At 33.7% G+C, this 23,508-nt stretch overlaps 1 protein-coding gene across 3 annotated transcripts in view; it reads left to right on the top strand.

Annotated features, from left to right (window-relative positions):
* Positions 1-763: 763 nt before the first annotated feature.
* LOC113514138 (transmembrane protein 135-like) overlaps positions 764-23,508 on the top strand; it is a 39,050-nt gene continuing 16,305 nt past the window's right edge. The window contains exons 1-4 of one of the 3 annotated variants that reach the window (XM_052898514.1): positions 764-865; positions 12,834-13,017; positions 14,205-14,338; positions 16,757-16,883. In XM_052898514.1, coding sequence (XP_052754474.1) covers positions 12,859-13,017; positions 14,205-14,338; positions 16,757-16,883 — 420 coding nt within the window. In that variant the 5' untranslated portion in view covers positions 764-865; positions 12,834-12,858. Of the gene's footprint in view, positions 866-4,424; positions 4,614-4,714; positions 4,873-12,833; positions 13,018-14,204; positions 14,339-16,756; positions 16,884-23,508 lie in introns of those variants that run through there. The other 2 variants (XM_052898515.1, XM_052898516.1) reach the window with 2 other exon arrangements.

Below are 23,508 nucleotides of genomic sequence, written 5' to 3'. Positions count from 1 at the left end.
CGACATGTTTAGCCTGTTCGGCATACAAAAATATGTGGTTACACAGATAGTTCACATTATACATCAAGTCCATTTTATACCATTAATCGTCATCACATTACAATTTTCAAATAGGTACATTTAAATAAATAATAATTGTCAGTCAAAAATCAAAGAACGATGTCACAATGATGTTAATAAATATAAATAAATATTCGTTTTGTCAGATTTTATCATTAAAGAATTCACATACGCTGTAATAACATTTATCAATTAAGAATTTTTTTAATTTATACTTAAATACATTAGTTGATGCATCCTTTATAGATTTTGTTAAACGACTACAAGCAATGATCAAATTATAAGAACCTATCAACAACAATATAACGCGTCAGTTGAGGGAGGAAAGGGATTGTTAGTAATGGGGACTGAGAATCCCATTGCTAGCAATATACATAAATAACCTAACCCAACCAGGTCAACCTCCTCGCGCTCCTCCCTGGAAATTATCATGGTTAATTCCTGAAGAATTCATCATGATGGGCTAACTGGTCTGTTTTCATTCTCATCTTTCACCCTTCACTGGTGCCCCGCCAGCGTATCCCGTTAGCGCAGGCGGGGTTACCATAACATTTTCACCCATCAAAAAAAAAAAGCGTCAGTTGGCAAAATCATTATCATTAAACGACAAATCATAATTCGAATAGTCGAATAATAAATTATTCCAGTAATTCGTCCACCAATTATGACCGTGATAAGCGAATTTATCTATAGATAACCAGTTCCACGTAAACACTGTAATATTTTTAGTAACGCTAAAGACATTTGGTCAGTGTTGACGTGTTGTGACATTATTTTAGTGGACGGATCGATTGTAAATACTCGGGTAAGTGCTTGTAATTAAATAAGCGTATTGGTTGAAGGAATTATCAATAACGGGGTGTAATAACCCCTAATAGAGTAATAAAGAAAATAATAGAAAATATTTGTAATTAAAACTAGTAATGCCCCGCAGCGTTGAATGTGTCAACGCGTTATACATTTTATTTTAAAAATCAGAATATTTGAATTTTATATATATATATATATATATATATATATATATATATATATATATATATATATATATATATATATATATATATATATATATATATTTGTTTACAGAAATGCATTCAAAACCATTCTTTCATAACTTGCACAATTAAATGTTTATATATATATATATATATATATATATGTATATGTCGGCGCAAAATAAAAAAAATTCTATTGACTCGAGACACAAGCGCAAAAATGGAGGGGAGCGCTGACAAAACGTTGGAGCTCTATTACTAACTAAATAGCCACTAATGATATAATTTATTATTTATCATATTATTTTTGCTATATAATTGTTATGCTTTATATACAAACCTTAAATTTGTAAACCTTAATTTTGAAATCTCTTTAAAGGATAAGTCCGCCTGTGTACATACATTTTTGTTATAACAATATAATATTAAATTATAATATTATTGGTTATAACCTAGTATTTATATTAAATGTGAATGTACAAAAGCATATAAAGAAATATATGCCGCCATGTGGTCCCGGCATAGAATAGACCACCCTTTCCTTTCCCGAGTGGGTCGTTAGAGAACTTAATGGTCGAGGGACGAGCAGCATCGTCCCTTTTAAAACACCATCAAAGACTAACTACGGCTGCCAACCCGCCTGCCAAGCGTGGTATGTATTAGTAAAACTCCCCTTATCGGAAAGGCCTACTATATTCAGCAATGGACAATTAACGACTGATATAATAATAATAATAAATGTATAATTTATATAAATACAAATAAAGAAAATGAATTTGTAAAAATATAAGTATATAAATTTCTATACTTCATATAATTTTCTCCCGTCCACTTGTAATTATCGAAATAAACATATGATAAACAAATACCATATCAGTTCAATCGCCACCCGGTTCCCTCTGGATATCATTCGTCGTAGTTAATTATTAATGAATTCGTCACCGTTCGTCAATGCTTCTTAACCTATCATCTCTCGCTGGTGCCCGCTAGCGTATACCGATAGCACATACGGGGTTACTATTCCATTATCATCTATTAAAAAAAACCGTACTAAATTCTTTAGTTACTGTACATAATATACTTATACTGCATACATAGTATACTAAATAATTAAGACTCTACAGAGTCTTAATTATTTAGTTATTTAGTTACTTGTACTGTATATTTATCTTTTTTTTTTTTATATTGGAACTGAACTCTGTTTTTTTAACACTTAACCATCCTACTCGTGCCTAAATAGTTTTGAAGGCCAGTTGTGTAATTAACAATAATACCAAAATTAATTCAGAGTACTTTTATGTAAGTGAATTTGCGATAAATAAAATTAAAAAATGTACTACTTTCGTTATGTGATTTTTTTTATGCAACTTAGACGGCATACAAGCTGATAGCCCACCTGACGGAAAGTGGTAACTGTCGCCTATAGACATGAGCAGTACCATGGACATAACAGAGTATACTGTTTCGTCCATGATAACCCCTCCCCCCCCCCCATTCGTTTCCATTCCTGAGGATTCAGGTGTTATTCCTCTGTACCCAGTAAATTCAAAAATAAGTAGTCCAAGATGAAACTGAGTGACATACACACAAAAATAGAGTCAAATAGAGTTCCTAATTTTAGATATGAGTTAACAAAGCTCGTTACAATTTTTACTAACACCTAAACTCATATAGCGAACTCTTAAAATGCCAGGTTAATTTCTTTATGGCCAAAAAATACCAGTTACCGACTACAAAAACTGAACCATTAACACAAACTGCAGTTAACAGAGAGGAAGTACACTAATTAGATAAATAAAGCGCTCATTTAACGTGTTTACGCGAATGAAGAAATATACACGGGCTTAGCATCTACCTATTAGGCAATGACCCACATTGCGTTATGTGCTCCTAGTACTTTAAAGTTATAATCCACTGACGTAAGTTTATTATTTACTAACTGTAACTGTAACCCTGACTGCGCTATCAATATACGACGGTGGAGCAGCACCATTGATGGAAAATGGAAAATAGGTGAAGATGAAGACAGGTCAGATAGTCCATCATCAATAGCGGGCTATGCTCGTCAATGGTAGCTCGTAAAGCTGAATAGGCCTTCCAGTTTATGTAATTTTACAAACTATTCATTTCACATTTTTACAATTACAATTTACAATAGACATAAATAAACCAGGGTTAAATTATTAGACAAATAACCGGTGATATGCTTTTCCGCATGATAACACCTAGTTCAGTAAAGCATTAGTAATGTATTCAATCAGGCCGACTTCCAGGTGGCCTCTAGTTGATTTTTGATTCGTCACATTGGGCCTACTAATCTGCTTTCATCCTCACCTACGAGCTCTCACTGGTGCCCTGTCAGTATATACCAATAATGCAGGCGAAATTACCATCCCATTTATCATTCAAGTTACCAATGTATTGGTTACTATAATCTTTGAATTCGATTCAGTATTCTTTATTTACCTCATTTTTAATTATTTCCGTATTACATTCTAAATAACATAATAACTTTTTTTTAATGGGATATAAATGGAACGGTATCCTCGCCTTTGCTATCGGTATACGGTGGAGAGGCTGTGGTGAGGGATGATAGGTGAGGATGAAAGCGGTTCCGTTAGCCCATTGTGATGAACACATAAATTAACTATGACAGTTTCCAGGCGGAAACCTTGTGAAGGTCGACCTGGTAGGTAATAATATTGTTAGCAGAAAGGAAAAGGGATTGTTAGTAATGCGGACAATCAGTCCCATTGCTGGCAATATACCCTGTCAGGTCGACCTTTTCTTGGTCCTCCCTGGAAACCATCTTGTTGAATGCCAGGTGTATTCATCACGGTGGGCTAACTGACCTGCCCTTTCATCTCACCTGTCATCCCTCAGTGGTGCCCCGCCAGCGTATAACCGTTATCGAGGGCGGGGTTACCATTCCATTATCATCCATTAAAAAAATTTTGCAATCAAACTATTAGAGGGGGGAGGGGGATTGTTAGTAATGGAGACTGAGAATCCCATTACTAGCAATATACCCAACCAGGTCGACCTCCTCGTGGTTCCCCCTGGAAACTATCATGGTTAATTCCTGATGAATTCATCATGATGGGCTAACTGGTCTGTTTTCATTCTCATCTATCACCCTTCACTGGTACTCCGCCAGCGTATTTCCGTTAGCGCAGGCGGGGTTACCATTCCACTTTCACCCATCAAAAAAAACAACCTATTAGACCACATTACTAGTAATTCCTTTCCAAAACACTAAAAATGTCAACTAAAATGTCATCCAAATCCAGATTTTCCTTGAGCGATAACTCCAATCGTCCGCAACTTCATAGTTATGATTCATTAAGATCTATTTAGTAAACTACACTTCAAATCACCGAGTTTACTGAACCAGTGCGCACGCGTTACTGTACTATAACACTGTATTGTATTCCCTCGATTGTTTATGTGTTCATTTAAACGAAAAGAAGTGAATTCTATTAAGCAAATCGTCGCGATTTAGTTTGTGGTTGCTGTTTTGAATAATGATTATGTAAACGTGTTTTGGACTTTGTTACCGTGAGTATTGATATGTATTTAAATGGTTAAGGACAGCCGTTGTTACATTCAATAGATTAGAATACAACAAAATAATAATAAATGATACATAGTAGCCAGTTCGTAGAAACTTGTGAACTCTCTTATCTGTTTCTTTTTTTTTTTGTGTGTGTGTGTAGATGGAGTCGTAATTGTATTAAAAAAATAAGTGTAATATAATAATCTGTGTAACTAGTTATAGACAACTTTATAAAGGAAGTACTTAGTTCTTGATTCAAAGGTTTGTTTTTAATTGAATATCTTCGTTAATTATTGTCATTGTCAGAATAAATTGTTATAGTGTTTGTACTGCATTAGTTTTGTTGATATAAGGTTTTTTTTTTGTGGAACAAAATCTTAGGTAAGATATGTTTTTTTTTGTGGGTGATAATGGAATAGTAACCCCCACCCGCGCTATTGGTATACACCGGAGAAGGATGATAGGTGAGGATGAAGCAGGTCAGTTAGCCCATGGTGACGAATTCAACAAGAATTGTTCACGATGGTCTCCGGAGGAACCACGTGGAGGTCGACCTGATAGGGCATATTGCTAGCAATGTCGAACTCCATTGCTAACAATCCCTTTCCTCCCTAATAGGTATGTATACTCATATGTGTCCTTCCTTTCCCGTGGGTGTTGTAAGAGGCGACTAAAGGAACTTAAAGGTCGAAAGATGGGTAGCAGCGTCCCTCTCAAAACATCACCAAAGTAAAACTGCGGTTGCTAATCTATTTGCCAAGCATGGCAACTATTGACATAACCCCCCAATCAGAGGCCTATGTTTAGCTGTGTATGATAACGGCTGATATGATGATAATTATGACTCTTATGTGTAATCAAAAACATAAACGACAGTAGGTAAAAAAATATAATATATTTGTTTTCCAAAATTGCTTGTTAGTTTATGCGACACGCACATTTAAACCGTTATTTTATCATAAAGATTTTTGACACACGATTCTGCGTTCTAAATTCAAATATTTTAAATATTTATAAATTACCTCATTTTTTATCAATGCGTTTTATTGATTTTAAAATAAGAATAATAGTATTCCTTTTTTTCTTTAATGGCCATCTGTCGTCATTTTTACGATTATTTCTGCCAACGTCATGTACAAGAGGCTTGTATGAATATATATAATAAGTATATACATTTGTCACTTCCTTCATCTTTTTTTAAGTTGAAATACAAAAATATTCACATTTCTTTAAAAATAATTCGCGCTACTTCTTCGTCCGCCATTACTCCGGTGTATAGGTCTGAATAAAAAGTCAAAATACTATATAATACGTATTACTAATCAAATTTATGTTGTCATTTTTGAAATCGCTTTATTTGTTGGAAAAAACTGTTCATTTATACCATACCATATCAGCTATTGACTATCCACACACTTCATAAGATAGAGCCTCTTCCATAAAATGGAGAAAAGCGTTTTGTCAGTAGATTTTATGTTATAAATAGAAAAAATTTCAATTTGACAGCTACATTTATTTTGTCATCTTTTTAAAAAAATTAAAATTATTTATAAATAATTAATTAACAAAATGATCCGTAATTATATAGAATTCATTTGTAAAAAAAAATGTGATAAATGAAGAACCGCTCGACCGATTTTGTGACCAAATAGGCAACTTTAAGAAAACTATCTTAAATAGTCCGAACAAAGCCTAAACAAGATGGTTTGGATAGAAGCGAGAGGTTTGTTTGAATCTTGAGTTATAAAATTACAACGAAAAGTGGCATAAATTTTTATATTATGTAGATATTATTAACTCTTTTCGAAATAGGTTAAATTTAAATACAAATGCTTTAAGTATAGGTCACAGGCCAGGTTGTTATAATCAACAATATGTATATACAATAGGTCATTTTGTAAAACAATAGAATAGTTTAATAGTTACTTCGTATTATAATTTTGTATTGCCTTAAATATAGATAGAGCGTTGAGTCCTTCCAAAAACGCGGTTCAGTGGTTTTTATCAGACATAATTATCAAATTAGCTTGCTCTTTGATCGTTTTTGAAAAGTATATTTATTTATTTAAAGAATAATTGTACAGCATATTGCATTAAAACATATAGTTTTTATTTCTATAACAAACATACAGACAGACAGACAAAATTGTAATGATTGCATTTTATCAGGATATTCACAGCATAGTTATTTTAAATATATTATACATGTAAGAAAATTAAGAAATCTCAAAAATAAACATATTATCTATAGATATAGATAATATCAAAAAATAAGATTATGAGTAATTAAATATAAAAAAATATATATTATGACAATTAGAGTTAATTTTCATAAGATTGTTGTACAAAGTGCTTCAGCAATTTATTCCTGTAGGAATTCGAATTATCGTTTATAATTAATTATTTAATTATATAATTAATTAATTTACTCTTTTTTATTAATGTTCTATATACTTACGCACTCAATGTATCTATATTTAATTATTTTATAAATAATTTTAGTTTTTACCTATTTTAAATTAAAGAAATTATAAGTACAAAATAAATGTAGAAGATATAAAGGATATAATGACGTCATAACTATTTATCGATCGAGACAAATTAAAAACAAAAAAAAAGTGATCCGAAAACTCTAAAGAGAGTTGAATGGAGACACTGTCTATCTAACCTAAGTGTGATATCCATTGGTAGTTGATCAATTATCGATGGAGGGTTTGATTAATTTAAATTAAGAAAAAAATATATAATTAAAGCAAATTGTAATTAAAAACTATCGTGACAATTATATTCGTTTTCATCTTGAAACCCTGATGGCGGAATATAAAAATCGCCTACAGGGGTTATCCTAAAAGCTGAAAATTCTTCAAGTTGTATGTATTTTTTAATGCTAAGTCATAATAAAATAAAAATAAAAAAATTGTCAAAAAAAAAAAAAAAAAAATTTGACGGTCCACCTGATCAGAAACGTGGTGAAAAATAGATGTTAGCCTATTCTCAGACCTATCAATATGCACACAAAATTTCATAAATATCGAATACTGTTTCGGAGGAGTACCCCCATGCGTTGCCACGAGAATATATATATATATATATATATATATATATATATATATATATATATATATATATATATATATATATATATATATATATATATATATATATATATATATATATATATATATATATATATATATATATAATATTTATATGAAGATAATTATAATGAAAATAAAGTGTTCATTGCTCGACATGTAATGATAATAGCCAATTGCTGCGACCTTTGTTCACGCGTTTATCGATTATATATATATTTTTTTTATTCAATACCCTGAACTAGCAATAGATAATATAATAACAATACTTATATATTTGCCCGATACCAGAGGAAGACTTTGTACAAAAGTCGATTGCTTGGGTACCTCTGTCCCATTCGTGTTTCTACCGTGAAGCAGTTGTGTTTGCATGGCTGTGTTTCGGTTTTAAGCGTGGGCATATGGCAGTGAATTTACAGGATACAGAGGAATAACATCTGACTATTCAGGAATGGCAACGCATGGGGGTATATTGGGTGAAACAGTATACTCTGTTATGTCCATGGTACCGCTCATGTCTATAGGCGACGGTTACCACTTTCCATCAGATGGGCCGTCAGCTTGTTTGCTATTCTAAGTTGTATAAAAAAAAATGTCGGTTGTTCAATTTATAATATCGAAATCAATACAGATATCCATTTAATATGAGCAATATTGTAATAGGTAATACCATTTTACCGCTATCAATATATAAACCAGGGGGGAAAGGGATTGTTAGTAATGGAGACCGAGAATCCCATTGCTAGCAATATACCCAACAAGGTCGACCTCCTCGCGGTTCTCCCTGGAAGCTATCATGGTTAATTCCTGACGAATTCATCATGATGAGCTAACTGGTGCTCCTGAAATGCTCCTGGTGAAAAATCTCCATATTAGGAATATAAAGTATTTCTAAATCAACCATATAGAGGGGAAAGGGATTGTTAGTAATGCGGACTACCAGTCTCATTGCTAGCAATATACCCTGTCAGGTCGACCTCCACGTGGTTCCCCTTGGAAGCAATCGTGAACAATTCTTGTTGAATACGTCACGATGGGCTAACTGACCTGCTTCATCCTCACCTATCATCCTTCACTGGTGCCCCACCGGTGTATACCGATAGCGCAGTGTATACCGATGGGGTTACCATTCCATTATCACCCATTAAAAAAATCAACCATATAACACTATTTAGTATTTAGTAAACAATAATGCCATGCCTTTATTTTTATAAATGGTCAATTAAAAATAAAACGTTGAAAAAAAATATATCAGGAAATAAGTGTGTAATAAACATAATAATTCTGTATTTACCGTTACCTTGATAAAGTAACTTAACAATGTTGTTTACAAAACATACTACGTAAGCGTAAAGACAAATTATACTCGTAGTTACTCGGACGCCATTTTGAATTTTCACAAAAAATATTTTCTTCTGCACATATTACGTTCGACGATCACGATAACCCTTGTAATTAACACGTAATAATTATACCATTTTCAATTAAATTACTGTATTATTTAATTAAACAATAATACTCAATCTGTTATTGTCACTGCAAGTACGATAAATGCATAGGTATTATGCAAGTTGATTTTGTTTTTATCATCCATACCATGAGCGCAATGTAGTTATCATCTCAGGCATTACCTATACACTGCTGAACATATTTCTCCACCATAGATTGCATAAGAAACAGTTCTAAGTCACCTGCAACCATCCCTACAGTAATCCAGACTTGCCGCAACCTTTCTTCCCCATCGGTTGTACGTTTATCGAGCTATGTGAGCGGCCCATTACCACTTCAGCTTGCTTATACTTCGAGTTATGTTAATCACTTTGATTCTTTTGCGTATATCCTCATTTCGGATCCCATCACGCAGAGAAACTCCAGGCATAGCCCTCTCCATAGCTCGCTGAGTAATTTTGAAGCTTTTGCATATAGGCAACCGTCTAGGACGTAGCGTTAACCTAGTAAATTATTGGGTATCGATGATTATTTGATACCTCGATTGGGACTACGTTATAATCGATTTTTAACTATAAATCTACTGTAATTAACTAAGATACAATCGATATAATGACTATAATTTCTGGTCTTTGACAGAAGTGTCTGGATATGACCGACATCTCCATACCCACTTGGTGCAAGGCGATCACTGCAATCCTATTTTCTTTAACACCCCATTCCATATTGTAAGTTGATAATGAACACGTAAAAATATGTGAAATTGCGCGAAATCGAAAGAAGTTTTTGAAATAGTAAACGTGTTCCAAATTCAAAATAATTAAAAAGTTGGAAAAAAACAGAAACGTTTTTATGTAACAGTATTTATGTCCAGACTAGTACTTATCTAATATATAAAATTCTCGTGTCACGGTATTTGTTACCAAACTGCTCCGAAACGGCTTTACCGATTTCTATTACATTTTGTATGCATATTGGGTAGGTCTGAGAATCCTCAATGATAAGGGTGACCCTCCCCAAAAAACTTTTTTTTTATTTTTTTAACAAATTTTTCCATTTTTATTTTATTATGATTTAGCATTGAAAAATACATACAACTTTAAATTTTCATCGTTTTACGATCAACCCCTGTCTTTTAATCGCGATTTTTATATTTCGCAATAAGTGGTAAAACAACGTTTACGGGGTCCGCTAGTATATGTATATTATCGACAAACCAATCGATATTTAGATTATTCTAGATAGAGAACTAAGGATTAATTACGATCGATTATTAATAAACACTAGTGCAGCGTGGTACAGTGCATGAATAAAGATGATTGCGCTATCAACTTTATTGGTGTTGGAGGACTGAAACGCATTATATTATTGCGAGGAGTAGCACTCAGCTTGGATCTCCATTAACTAGTAATAATGCTAAAATAGATTTTACCCGAAGTTGTTATTTTAGAACTAATATCTATATTGATTTTAATAAAGATTTTAGGATTGTTATTAACGAGTTTTCATGATATAAAAAAATACATAGATAAAAAACTCATTTTATTTATTAAATAATTAAATATATAGATATAAAAAAAAACGTAAAGATACATTTTGATCCATTTTTGCGTATATCTATATATAGGAAACAAGCTGGTAAAAAATAGACGAGTCTATGGACATAATTTGACAATTACCCTGATAAAAATTTTATCCATTTTTCATGAGACTCGAAACACGAATCTATATAATCTAAGAGTCTAAATATAAATTAAGAGCTAGGACTTTTTATCTCTCAATGTCTGTATTAATTTACCACTTGCATCCCCTTTATCTCGGTTTATTAGTAAATGTCATCTAACTATAGTATTAGCACTCCATTCTGTCTCTAATTCATTAAACTTCTTGCCCGAAAATTATAACTCATCATTCCAAAATGACCTGCTAATCATCATTTACTCCTTTTTATTTTTCTAGAACGTCTCTAGTTTTTTTTTCAAAAGTTCCTTCTAAAAAGTTCTCAATTCTTTTTACAATTGATAAGATTTACGTGTTGGTTTTTACTTTAATTAAACGCCAATTAAAGCTACATTGTAGAGTAAAAAAAATCTTATTGCAAAATAACATTTTATTAAATAAAGGTTGAATTTAATATTCAATAAATAATATTTATATAAATAACAATAACGAGATTAATAGTAATTGTTAATTTTAAAGTGTTTATAAAAAAGTTAATCCAAAAAATCCGTCTTATTCTAATTTTCCATGCATGATATAATAGGGAACATACTCAGCCTAAATACCAAAGAGGTATGAGTTCAAATACCATCGGTTCGACTTGTTGGAAGGTATTTTTTTAACCCAACATTAATATAACATTCCCAAATGTACGGTTATGCAATAAAATATTTTCAAACGTTAATTTGTCTCCTTTACAGCCACTTTTTCTCGAATTAAAATGTATTAAGCACGGTTATAAAAGGTTTTATATTAAATTCTTAATATAAAGTAGGTATATAAAATTATTTTATACTATCGAATTGCATAGTTTAAGTGACAAGAGAGAGGAGTAATGGGTTTTGACATTTGGTTGAGTCATTTTCGTAATATAAATACATAATGTGATATTTTATAACATTTTCGATCTATCAGATTTAATGGATTCAAAGAAGATTGTCTCCTTCAAACGTTTAATATATTAAAAGAGGCATCTAAAACTACAAAGCTATTTTAACACCGATTCATGTTAACAAAACTGGGAGGTCATAAAAATTATCTGTAACCTGTATTTTCATATAAGTGGCAATAATGTTGTAATTCTATTATACTTTATATTAATTTTTTTTATGTAACTTAGAACGGCAAACAAGCTGACGGCCCACCTGATGTAAAGTGGTAACCTTCGCCTATAGACATGAGCAGTACCATAAATATAACAGAGTATACTGTTTCGCCCATGATATCCCCATGCGACTAACACTCAGGTTATGAAATGAGCTCCCTATCGAGGTTTTCCTAAGAGACTACCGCATGGAGTTCTTCAAAAGGTGTGTAAAGAGGTTTCTTCAGGGTCGGCAACGCGCGCGTAATACCTCTGGTATTGCAGGCGTTTATAGGCTACGATAACCGCTAACCATCACGTGGGCCGTATGCTTGTTTGCCACCTCAGTGGTATAAAAAAAATCCTGAAGACACAGGTGTTATTACTCTGTACCCTGTATATTCACTGCCATATCCCACCCTTCAAACCGAAATAATTAGTCAGCCATGAAAATATATGTACTTCACGATAGAAACACGAATTAGGACAGAGGCCAATGATATCTCATGTTTATAGGCGACGTTTTTGTTAAACCCTTTCCATCAGGTGGGCTCTCTTTGTTTATTTGCCATTCTAAGTTGCATAAAAAAACCTGCAAAAGTATTTTTACTTATTAAAAAAATAAATAAATAATAAACGAACAAACTCTTCTTTTATAATAATTTAAATAGTAAATATAATTTATATAAATAAATAAAAATAAGTACACAATAATCAGGATAATAAGATTGAAAACCTTACAAGTGACAATAACAATTTATAAGAAAATTAATTTGTAATAACAAAGATAACATAAAACTACACTAATAGTCTCTTAAGAGATTTAGCGTGAAGGCAAATGATTATATTAGTAATTCCTGTATCCTTTGTTCCAGGTAAGAAGGACTACAAGTCCACAAAATGGCGGTAATTAGCAAGGAACTGTTTGAACGGGCCTGCGGAGATGTGCCGTGCTCCGTAATAGTACATCCGTGGAATGAAAGCTGCCTTCGGGCTTCACCGGAGACGTACTACCAGACAGCAATTGGTAGTATTAAATTTTACTCCATAGTTTATGCGGTAAGTTCGTTTGTTTCTTATTATTGATACTAAATTTTACTTTACACTTTTTAATTTGGATGTAGATATTGGGTATGCAATACAGTCGCGTACTGCGCGTTTCAGAGATGCTTCCTCACACGAATGCTCAAGTTGTAGAATGAGGTTCCTATTTTCGAGGTTTTTTGAGAGACTACAGTGTAGAGCTCTTCAAAAATAGGGAAAATGACAGGGTACCAAAGAGGGATGATAGGTGAAGATAAAGCAGGTCAGTTGGCCCATCGTGTCGAATCAACAATAAATCAGTCAAGATGATTTTGATAGTATATTGCTAGCAATGGAGTCGTTAGATTCCATTACTCACAATCCCTTTCCCCTTGGTAAAGAGATTTCTTCAGGGTCAACGCGAGGTCACGGCAACGCGCGTGTAATGCCCCTGGTATGGGGGGAAAGGGATTGTTAGCACTGGAGTTTGACAGCCCCATTGTTAGCAATATGCCCTATTAGGTCGACCTCCACTAAGGTTTAAGGAGGTTCCTCTTGGAAATCATCGCGAACAATTCTTGTTGAATTCGTTACGATGGGCTAACTGACCTACTTCATCCTTATTTATCATCCTTCACTGGTGTCTCGCCGGTGTATACCGATAGCGCGGGTGGGGTTACCATTCCATTTTCAACCTTAAAAAAAAAAGACCTTCCCCATAAGGGAAGTTTTGCCAGTAGTTGGCTTGGCAGGCAGGTTGGCAACCGCAGTTAGGCTTCGGTGATATTTTAAAAGAAACGCTGCAGCCCATCCCATGTCGAAAGTACGACATATGAAAGGAAGGGATGGTCCATTATATGCTGTGACCACATGGCAACCTATGGTATGGAATATAATAATATTAGGATAGAATTTTCGTGAAATAATATTAATAACAAAAATATTTAAAAAATTGGAGCTTCTACACCCACGAAATGTACCTAGAATTTTTAGTTATTTTATATATATATATATATATATATATATATATATATATATATATATATATATATATATATATATATATATATATATATATATATATATATATATATATATATATATATATATATATATATATATATATATATATATTTTAAGAGAGACCTTACTGCCCATTTTTCGTCCATTAAGTTCCATACAACTATTACTAATAAAAATACTAATATAAAATGCCATTTCAGGCACAACTACTAATGCAAACAAAGAAATGGAAAAAGAAGGAGTTTTGGAAGAAAATGGGCGAATATTATATAAGATCAACATTACTGGGAGCCGCTGTCACCGGCACATACGCCAACATGAGTTGTTTTCTTAGGTAAGGTATGTGATGAAATCTCTCTTATAAGAATGTTCATTACAATTTATGCATCTAAGAATGAAAAACAAGTTCAATCAATGGATATAACTGAATGCTCTATGATGCTTATAATACCCTAGTACATTGTGTTCAATTTATATCATTTTTTTTTGTATTTTATAGAAAACCTATAGTTGTATTTGCATGGCTGTGTTTCGATTTGAAGGGTGGGATATGGCAGTGAATTTACAGGGTACAGAGGAATAACACCTGAGTTCTCAGGAATGGCAACGCGTGGAGGATATCATGAGCGAAACATTATACTCTGTTATGTGCATGGTACTGCTCATGTCTATATGCGACGGTTACCACTTTCCATCAGGTGGGCCGTCAGTTTGTCTGCCATTCCAATTTGCATAAAAAAAGTATAAGTACTTACTGGATTTGTTCTGCTACCTTTTCTTCAGTCTCAGGACACTAGTATTTTTACTTTTCGAATTTTTTTCTTTAACACAACAGCAGACGTCGCGAGTTTATTTTTAACTGTCAAATTAATACTCGCATTGCGTGCAATAGAGGGCTCTTGTCGTTGTACAGCATTAATAGGGAAGCAAATTTTAGAGAGAATCATCGGTTCTCACATTGATATGCTTAAGAACTATGCTATTTTTTATTCTAATAATTAAGAATGGAATGATAACCCCATCTGCACTTTCATGAGGAGGCGAGGATGAAAGGTCAGTTAATCCATCGTGTTGAATTAACCACGATAGCAGATCGAGCAAATAGGGTATATTGCTAGCAATGAGGCTATTAGAACCCATCACTAACAATCGCTTTCCCCTCTATCTATGTTGTTACGCCTCAGAATTCTGTAATTTAACCACAATACCCGCTTTGCTAATTGAAACACAGCCATGCAAATACAGCTGCCGGTAGAAACAGGAGTGCAAAAGAGGTACCCAAGTAGATGATCTACAAATTGACTCGACATTTTATCAAAATACTGGTTTTGTCACAACTGAAATCTGTTTTTTTTGTTTTGTGGGGCACAATATTTAATTGCTAAATCCTATGTTCATTTTAACAAAGTAAGCTCATTAAATTTCCGTTATCCAATTGTTTATGAAGATAATCATTTCATCGTTAATTAAATTTCCCTTATCCAGATAACCCCTAATGGGGTAGTTAAATGTATTTTTCGATTAGCTATCCGGCTTCGCACGGGTAAATAGAATTTTCGAAAATGATATATTGTCCATGTTCATCATCATCATCATCATATCCGCCTTTAACTGTCCACTGCTGAACATAGGCCTCCACTCATAAAGCGAGGTTTTGCCACTAGTTGCCACGCTTGGCAGGCGGGTTGGCAACCACAATTAGGCTTTGGTGATGTTTTAAGAGAGACGCTATATAGCTCATGTTACTCGTTGATAATGTAGTTTTCTACAGATAAAAGAACTTTTAACCGTCGGTAATGTAACAACCAAAAAAATAACGGAAATTTTATTGTTTAAATTATTTTTTTCACTTTATAATATTAATATAGAAGTATAGATAGTTAATTTGCTTTAATATTAATGTTTTCCATCGTCGAATTTCCACTAGCTAGTGGTAAAATTTATTACTGTAATCTCAAGTGTTTTCTATGTAAAATTTATAATAAATGGCAAACTGAAAGGTCGAAGGATAGACATAGATAGCAGTGTTGCTCTTAAAATGTCATCAAAGTCTAATTGCGTTTGCCAACCTGCTTGCCAAGCGTGGCATCTACTGGCAAAACCCTCAATGAGAGGAGGCCTACACTAATACATAATAACATTGATATTCTATTGTGGCCAAAAATGCATCTAAGCCTATCAAATATTATATCACAACTTATGTTCTTTTTTTAATCGATATCTGTACATATGTATGTATATACATATGTAACGGGAAATTAATGAACACACTGTTTTCCCGTTTCCGACAATTGTTTCGACTTCATCCGGAAGTCTCCTTCAGAGGGCGTACTGCGATTTGCGTCACAGCGTTAGTAATTTCCCGTTACATATGTATATAGACATCCTAAATAATATAGATAGAGCATCGAGTCTCAAAAACGGGTCAACTTTTTGTCAGCTAATTATCAAATTAGCTGACTCGTTTTTTTATCAGTGTTCACTTACGCACACAATTACGCACACAATTTATCTTGACGTATCTATATTTAATTATTTAATAAATAAAATATGTGTTTACGCATTAAAAAGATGCAAAAATTATAAGACAAAATAAATATAAATGTTATGAAGGTATCATTCATAACTATTTATCACGCAAAATTCTATGAAAAAGTTGGCCTACTTTTGTCAAAGCATTTGTATGAAGACAGTCTGTCTATATAATCTAAGATAGATACCTATCAAATAACTACTTCATACCTTGTTCCAGATGGATGCTGGGCAACAAATTCACATTTTACACCTACAACCGGATACCGTTTACTTTGACCGGGCTATACATTTATCTGGAGCCGCCCAGTAGACGAAGTTTAATTATTAATTTATTCTTCAATTTGGTACGTATATTGTTTTTAAAAATTATTTATTTATTTTTATTTATTCTTTATTGTACACAAAAAAATTACAAACATATAATATATATAAAATAAATATATACTTCAGCAAACCCTGAGTGGAAAGGAGCATTAATTACCAGCGGGCAGTATGCGTACAATAATAAAATAATTGTTTGATACCTATTTATATATGTAACGAGATATTAATGAACTCATTGTTTTCATTAATACCATAATGACTTCATTAATTTCCCGTTACATATGTATATAGATATTGGTATATCTTTTTTAGTCATTTTGCCATAATAAATACAATTCTTGATTACACAATATCGATGAGAGTTTATTTATTTAATCAAAATAGAGGTAAATGGCAACACTTCCTATCTCAAACACTATGAAAATAATGTATTTCAGTTTCTAAAATTTAATTCAGTAGTGTGGGCGAAAGGACTGTATGCTGGTATGGAAACACGGTGTTTTAGAAAGATAATATAATTATATAAAAAATATACATATCAAACCAACGGAGTCAAAAAGCGAAGGCAAAACAAAACCGAAATTGACACAGACTTCAAATTATAAAAAGAACATCTTTTTAATAAAATTTAAAAAGAAACTAAAAAGGTGCGTCGTGCACATCGTCTAGGACTAAAGAAAAAAAAGATTAATTATTTACAAAAATTATTAGTCGAAAACTAAACAAAAGTAATTATTTAGTTCTAACTATCGGCACTAACTTTTTAAAGGACGCCTTAACGTTCCTGATACCGTTTGAACATCAGCCACACGAACAAAATTGTCTCTTCCAAGAAACAGAGCAACCACGTGACCTCGCGGCCATGTACCTCGGGGTAAATCTCCATCAGCTATAAGAACAACATCTTCGATAGAAATACTTGGTGCTGTAGAGCTGGAACTTGAACGACGGGGCAGTAAACCGGGGAGATATTCTCTTACCCACCGGCTCCAAAACATGTCACTTAGTCATACAGCAATTCTCCAGTTATTGCGTGAATTAGATCTCTATTGCAGTGTCGCTGGTAAGGAGCTGCCAGCTGTGAGCAATTGATCGCACAGCATTGCGTAATCCAAGAATCCAGTATTTTTATCGAAGCTCGTTAACAATGGTTTCCGTATTTCCATGAGGAGTTCGAACATGATAATAATGAATTAAAGGAGAATACTTGGATGTTTCCATCTAAAAAAAATAGAAAACTTAGCTTCTTCATTGACATCTAAAACCGCTGTAATACGACCAGAGATGTATAAGTTTGTTAGGACCAATATGTGGTGACAGCTTGCGGAGACGACTCTGAGGTTAAGTGGCCGATTATTTGCAGTGCATGCAATCTTGTCTTGAAAATCATCTTCTTGGCTACGACGTAGTATACGTGACTCAGCGAGATTTAAATCTTCCGCCGTTAGAATATTTGAAATATTAGACTGTCTACGCGAAGTTAGTGCCGTTTCATTAATAGAATGATCTAAAAAAGAACAAATACAATAATTTAATTTAATTAATTTAGAAATATCAACTTCTCGTTTTCGTAAACTACGCAATCGCAATAAATATAAAAATGAATTTATGCGCAGTTGCTGTTGAACATAGTAATCCAATTCATGAACTAAAACGTAATAGATCAGCTGAGAGTGACAACTGTGAATTGGATGAAGTCATGTGATTGACTTGATGTAAATGAGGTTAAGTTAATTATGAGCTTCGATGATTATTAGAATGAATAAAGCGCCAGTAAGCTACTACTAAATAAGCTACTTTACTGACATCATAAAAAATCATGGAGTTCGCACTCTAAAAGAACGCGACTTCTGACGTGTATTGGTGTTAATAAAACTAGTGGATCATATATCCGTATAATATAAGCAAGAGCCTGTCGTTTGGTGAGTTTAGTAGGCATTACAAAATCTTTTTGAAGACCGGTATTAACAGCGATTAAATCAGTGCCTGGGTACCATAATAAACCAAGTGTGCGTACAGGTGTACTAACAACACCTTTATCTACTTGAAGTGTATCTAATGACTGACTATGACACAAACTCTTAGGTATTAGTGATAGCGCCCTTGGTTCATTAGATATCCAGTTACGCATCTCAAATCCTGCTTTCTGATGTATATCAATAATATCGGCTACCAAACGAGCAGCTCTTTCCACAGACTCAACACTACTTATGCAATCGTCCATGTAATGATCATGAACGATTACATGCGCCGCTTCAGGAAACTGCTGTTGAAAATCTTCGGCATTCTTATTTTTAATGAACAAAGCTGTGGACGGGCTTGATGCAGCGCCAAAAATCATTAAAGAAATACGAAATAATTTCAAAGGTTCATTAGAACTATCGCGCCTTGGAAAACGCTGTGCATCTCGGTCTGCGTTACGAATTTTAACCTGAGGAAACATTTCTTTAATGTCACCATTAATCGCGACACTCTCCTCACGAAAACGCATTAATATATTAAGCAGAGATTGCAAAAGATCTGGTCCGGTTAAAAGTAAATCGTATAAACTAACTCCTTGTGATTTAGCGGCTGCATCATTAATTATTAGCTTTCCACAAAAAGGCCAACCTCGAATCAACCCTCACGCTTTTCATGTCTCATAATATCTATACAGTCGAGACGATATTGCATTTTAAATATATTTTCTATAGACGCATCACTACCTGCGTTGCAATCACACACATTATTTACGAAATGAACAACATTCGTTTTACTTGACATAAAACCGAAAAGAACCCAACCCAAAGCTGTTAAAATAGCAACTGGTTGAGACCTAGTTCCCTGTCTAGTCGCAATAGGTACAGATAGATGCCAATTATCAATACCAATTATAATGGTAGGTTTTGCATCATAACATAACTCGTCAGCTATATCTGATAAGTACGAAAAAGTATTAATCTCATTTTTATTAACATAACAATCTGCTAAACCTAAATTACTAATAGATCTAGCTTGTTTGACATCAAAAGTTTTTATTGATTTCCGCCCTTTAATCTGAAAATCAACGTATTGAACTTCCGATTCCTTTGATAAACCACCCACACACTGTATGTCTATTTGTCCCATCTGACCCGTTACTCCTATCTGAGAAGATATTTCAGCATCAATAAAGGTAGCCGTAGATCCGTCATCAAGTAATGCGAAAGTATCAACAGAACCAGATGGACCCGATACTGTGACGGCGACGACCTTTAGTAATGGTTTACGAGAAACAGTGGTACTACCTGAAGACGTCTGAGTCACCAATTCTGAACGCGGCTGGTCCGCATTATTGTCTACAGCATGCGAACTTGACTCTCCGGACTCCTGTGTGCTAGCTATGGAATGTGTAAAATTAGAATTATGAAGTATTTTATGATGTTTACGAGAGCAACCGACTATAGTACAAACACCTTTGATACGACAGGTATTATAATTATGTAAACCTCTTTTTAAACATTTGTGGCATAATTTATTTTTCTTAACAAAATGCCATTTGTCATCAATTGTCAGTGCCAAAAATTTATTACAATTGATTAATGAATGAAATGCTCGACAATATAAACAAGACTGTTTTGATGAAATTTTTGATGAGTTTTCAGCCGTTGTAAGAAGAGATGTTTCGACACAGAAATCGGTCTCGGAAGCTTGCGTGTCGTGTTCCAAACTATCACATACCTTTGCGGCATTTACTCGTTCTAATTTCTTATACCTGTCGAAATTAAAAGTCATGTTAAAATTGAAAATATCAACAATACCGAATTTAGCTTGTACCTCTACCTCTCGATTTAAAAATTCTGCAAGCATTTCTAGTTTGCTTTGACCACTATATTCGTGGATAACAGCAAAGTCATACCACCTACTTTTTAACACAATAGGCAATTTTGATAGCACTGCATTGAACAATTCTGGTGATTTTAAATAGTCATTACCATCTAATAGGCGTAATGTCTCAGTGCAATTACGAACTTTACTGGCAAATACTGTTAAGTCCCTATCGTTAGTCAATCTCGACAAAGACCTTACCGAATGAAGTTCTTGTAAAATAATTAACTCTGGTCGTCCAAATCGAACCTCAAGTGCACTGTTGTGAACTCAAATTGTGTGTCCTGGAAGACACGTTTAAATGAAAGCGACTCCGTAGGGGACTTTCCGTCAAAATACGGAAGCTTCGTATTAATCCCTTTCGGAGGAGCAACAATTTTATCTGTTAATTTACCTACTGCGGACACCAACGCAGATATTGGTGCGATTAAATTAACAGCAGGGGGGTGTGTATTTACCTGTGGATTATAAGAAAATTTTAAAGGTGTAGATTAGTCATGACCATCTAACCATTTATCCACATCTTCATTGCAGCTACGACCAATACTAGCATGATCACTAGATCGGCTGCCTCGACAGCTGGCTGCTTCAATTTCTGCAATTTGTGCATTATATTTCTTTCTCGCCACCTCCAACTCAACGCGGCGACGTGCTTCGGCTGCCTCCAACTCGATCTCAGCGAGCCGTTGTGCGTGTAGCGCTTCCGCTGCAAGCTTCTTAGCACGAACCGTAGCTGATGAGCGGCTGCAGGTCGATGTGCTGTGAGCACTAACTGCGATCGGTGGTACGGTGGACACCGACGCCGAGGCGGCGGCATCAGGGTGCGTTTCCTCTGCCGACGGTGGTAGGGGCAACGCTTTTGCCGTACGAGTATTTGCCGAACACAGTTTACACGACCCGACCGTGTTTCCATTTTTTTTGAAAATTTCGAATGTTGATTCACTGAATATAATAAAATAAGGGAGAAGGACCAAAAATGTGGGCGAAAGGACTGTATGCTGGTATGGAAACACGGTGTTTTAGAAAGATAATATAATTATATAAAAAATATACATATCAAACCAACGGAGTCAAAAAGCGAAGGCAAAACAAAACCGAAATTGACACAGACTTCAAATTATAAAAAGAACATCTTTTTAATAAAATTTAAAAAGAAACTAAAAAGGTGCGTCGTGCACAAGTAGTGTTTTTCTTGGTCTGAGTATTTTTTATTCAATTCAGAATAAAAAAAAACTAAGCTATTGGATTTTTTTACGGTTGACAATTAAATGGTATCCCCACCTGTGCTAGAATGGAAAAAGGTGAGAATGGAAGCAGGTCAGTTAGCTCATCGTGGCGAATTCAAGAATTAACCACAATAGTTTCAAGGGGAAGCCCTGTAAAGGTTGATCTAACAGACATATTGTTAGCAATGGAGTCACTAGTCCCCGTTAATAACAATCCCTTCTCCCCAATAATATTAAAATGATATATTTATCTATCAGATTAGTCTCGTAGATATTTTAATAAAAAATGATACAGTAGTACAGTTTTGAAGTCAAAATAACGGTTTTTTATTGGGACCACAATCTTTAATTATTATTCAAATAGTCATAATTGAGTCATAGACAGGGCATGAAATCGAGAGCGAGGCGGATAGTGGCCATGTTATACACAGTAGTACCAATCTAAAGAACTCTTTGCCATACTGCTGTTCTTACACTTTGTTAGTACTTATTAGGTACTTGGTCGACACAAAAGTTTGTTATCAAAACATCAACCGTTGATATGTATACTTCGTGTTAATTATAAATATTTAGAACGTTCGAAATTCAAAATAATTTATACCTATTACATCATTACAATTTTTGAAAATAGAACACGATTGTACACAATTATTATTATTATAATATGTTAGCAATTTACGTGAACGCGTATTACGCAAAACACTTACCTTGAGAGCAACTATTTACATCCTACTGAATAGTAAATTATGAAAATATTTATTATTATTATAAATATGTAAATAGCTGATAAAATTTAGACTAACAATAAAGATTTCTGTTGAATATGTCTATGAAATATTCCATCGTCTATCGGTGCATTCGATTCCATTTAAAAAAAGAATACCTAATGAAATCACCAGTTACTTTTTATAATTTTTCTATCGTCGCTGTTTTTTCTTTTTTTTTTTTTTATCGGAAAAGTGTAAAATATTCTTGCTCTATGGTCTGAATCAATATAAGAGAGCTTGGTTTAACGATGCAAGCAAAATAGATAAGTGCTGCAATTCAACGTTGTTGCAACATTACCAAGGCTACGGTGCAATGCATGCAATGTTTGACATAACGCTACGATTTCATGAACATACCTCCGTTAGTCATATATTCATAAACATCATAGATGATTTTTTTTTCTATATTTTCAACCGACTTCAAAAAGGATAAGCTTCTCAATTCGGTTGTATCATTATATTTGTTATAACTCCGTCAGATTTAAACTGTTTTGGAAAATTCTCATTCTCAATTTTTCATTTGAAAAGATATACTTACAAATTGATCCTATAGAAATATTATCAAAATCGGTTCAGCAATTTAGTTTTCAGATCAAAGTAACTGGTTTGGTTACAAATAAAGTAGCTTCTTTTTGTGGAATTCGGTCTTTGAATATATTATAACACGATATATGATCATATATACCATTCGTGTTTCTACCGTGAAGCAGTTGTGGCTGTTTCGGTTTAATGGGTGGATTATGGCGGTGAATTTACAGGGTATAGAGGAATAACACCTGAGTCCTTAGGAATGGTAACGCATGGGG

The sequence above is a fragment of the Galleria mellonella genome, unplaced genomic scaffold (genome assembly GCF_026898425.1).
Source record: "Galleria mellonella isolate WM207_F2 unplaced genomic scaffold, CSIRO_AGI_GalMel_v1 utg44, whole genome shotgun sequence".
NCBI lineage: Eukaryota > Metazoa > Arthropoda > Insecta > Lepidoptera > Pyralidae > Galleria > Galleria mellonella.
This window is presented reverse-complemented; position numbering and strand designations above follow the sequence as displayed.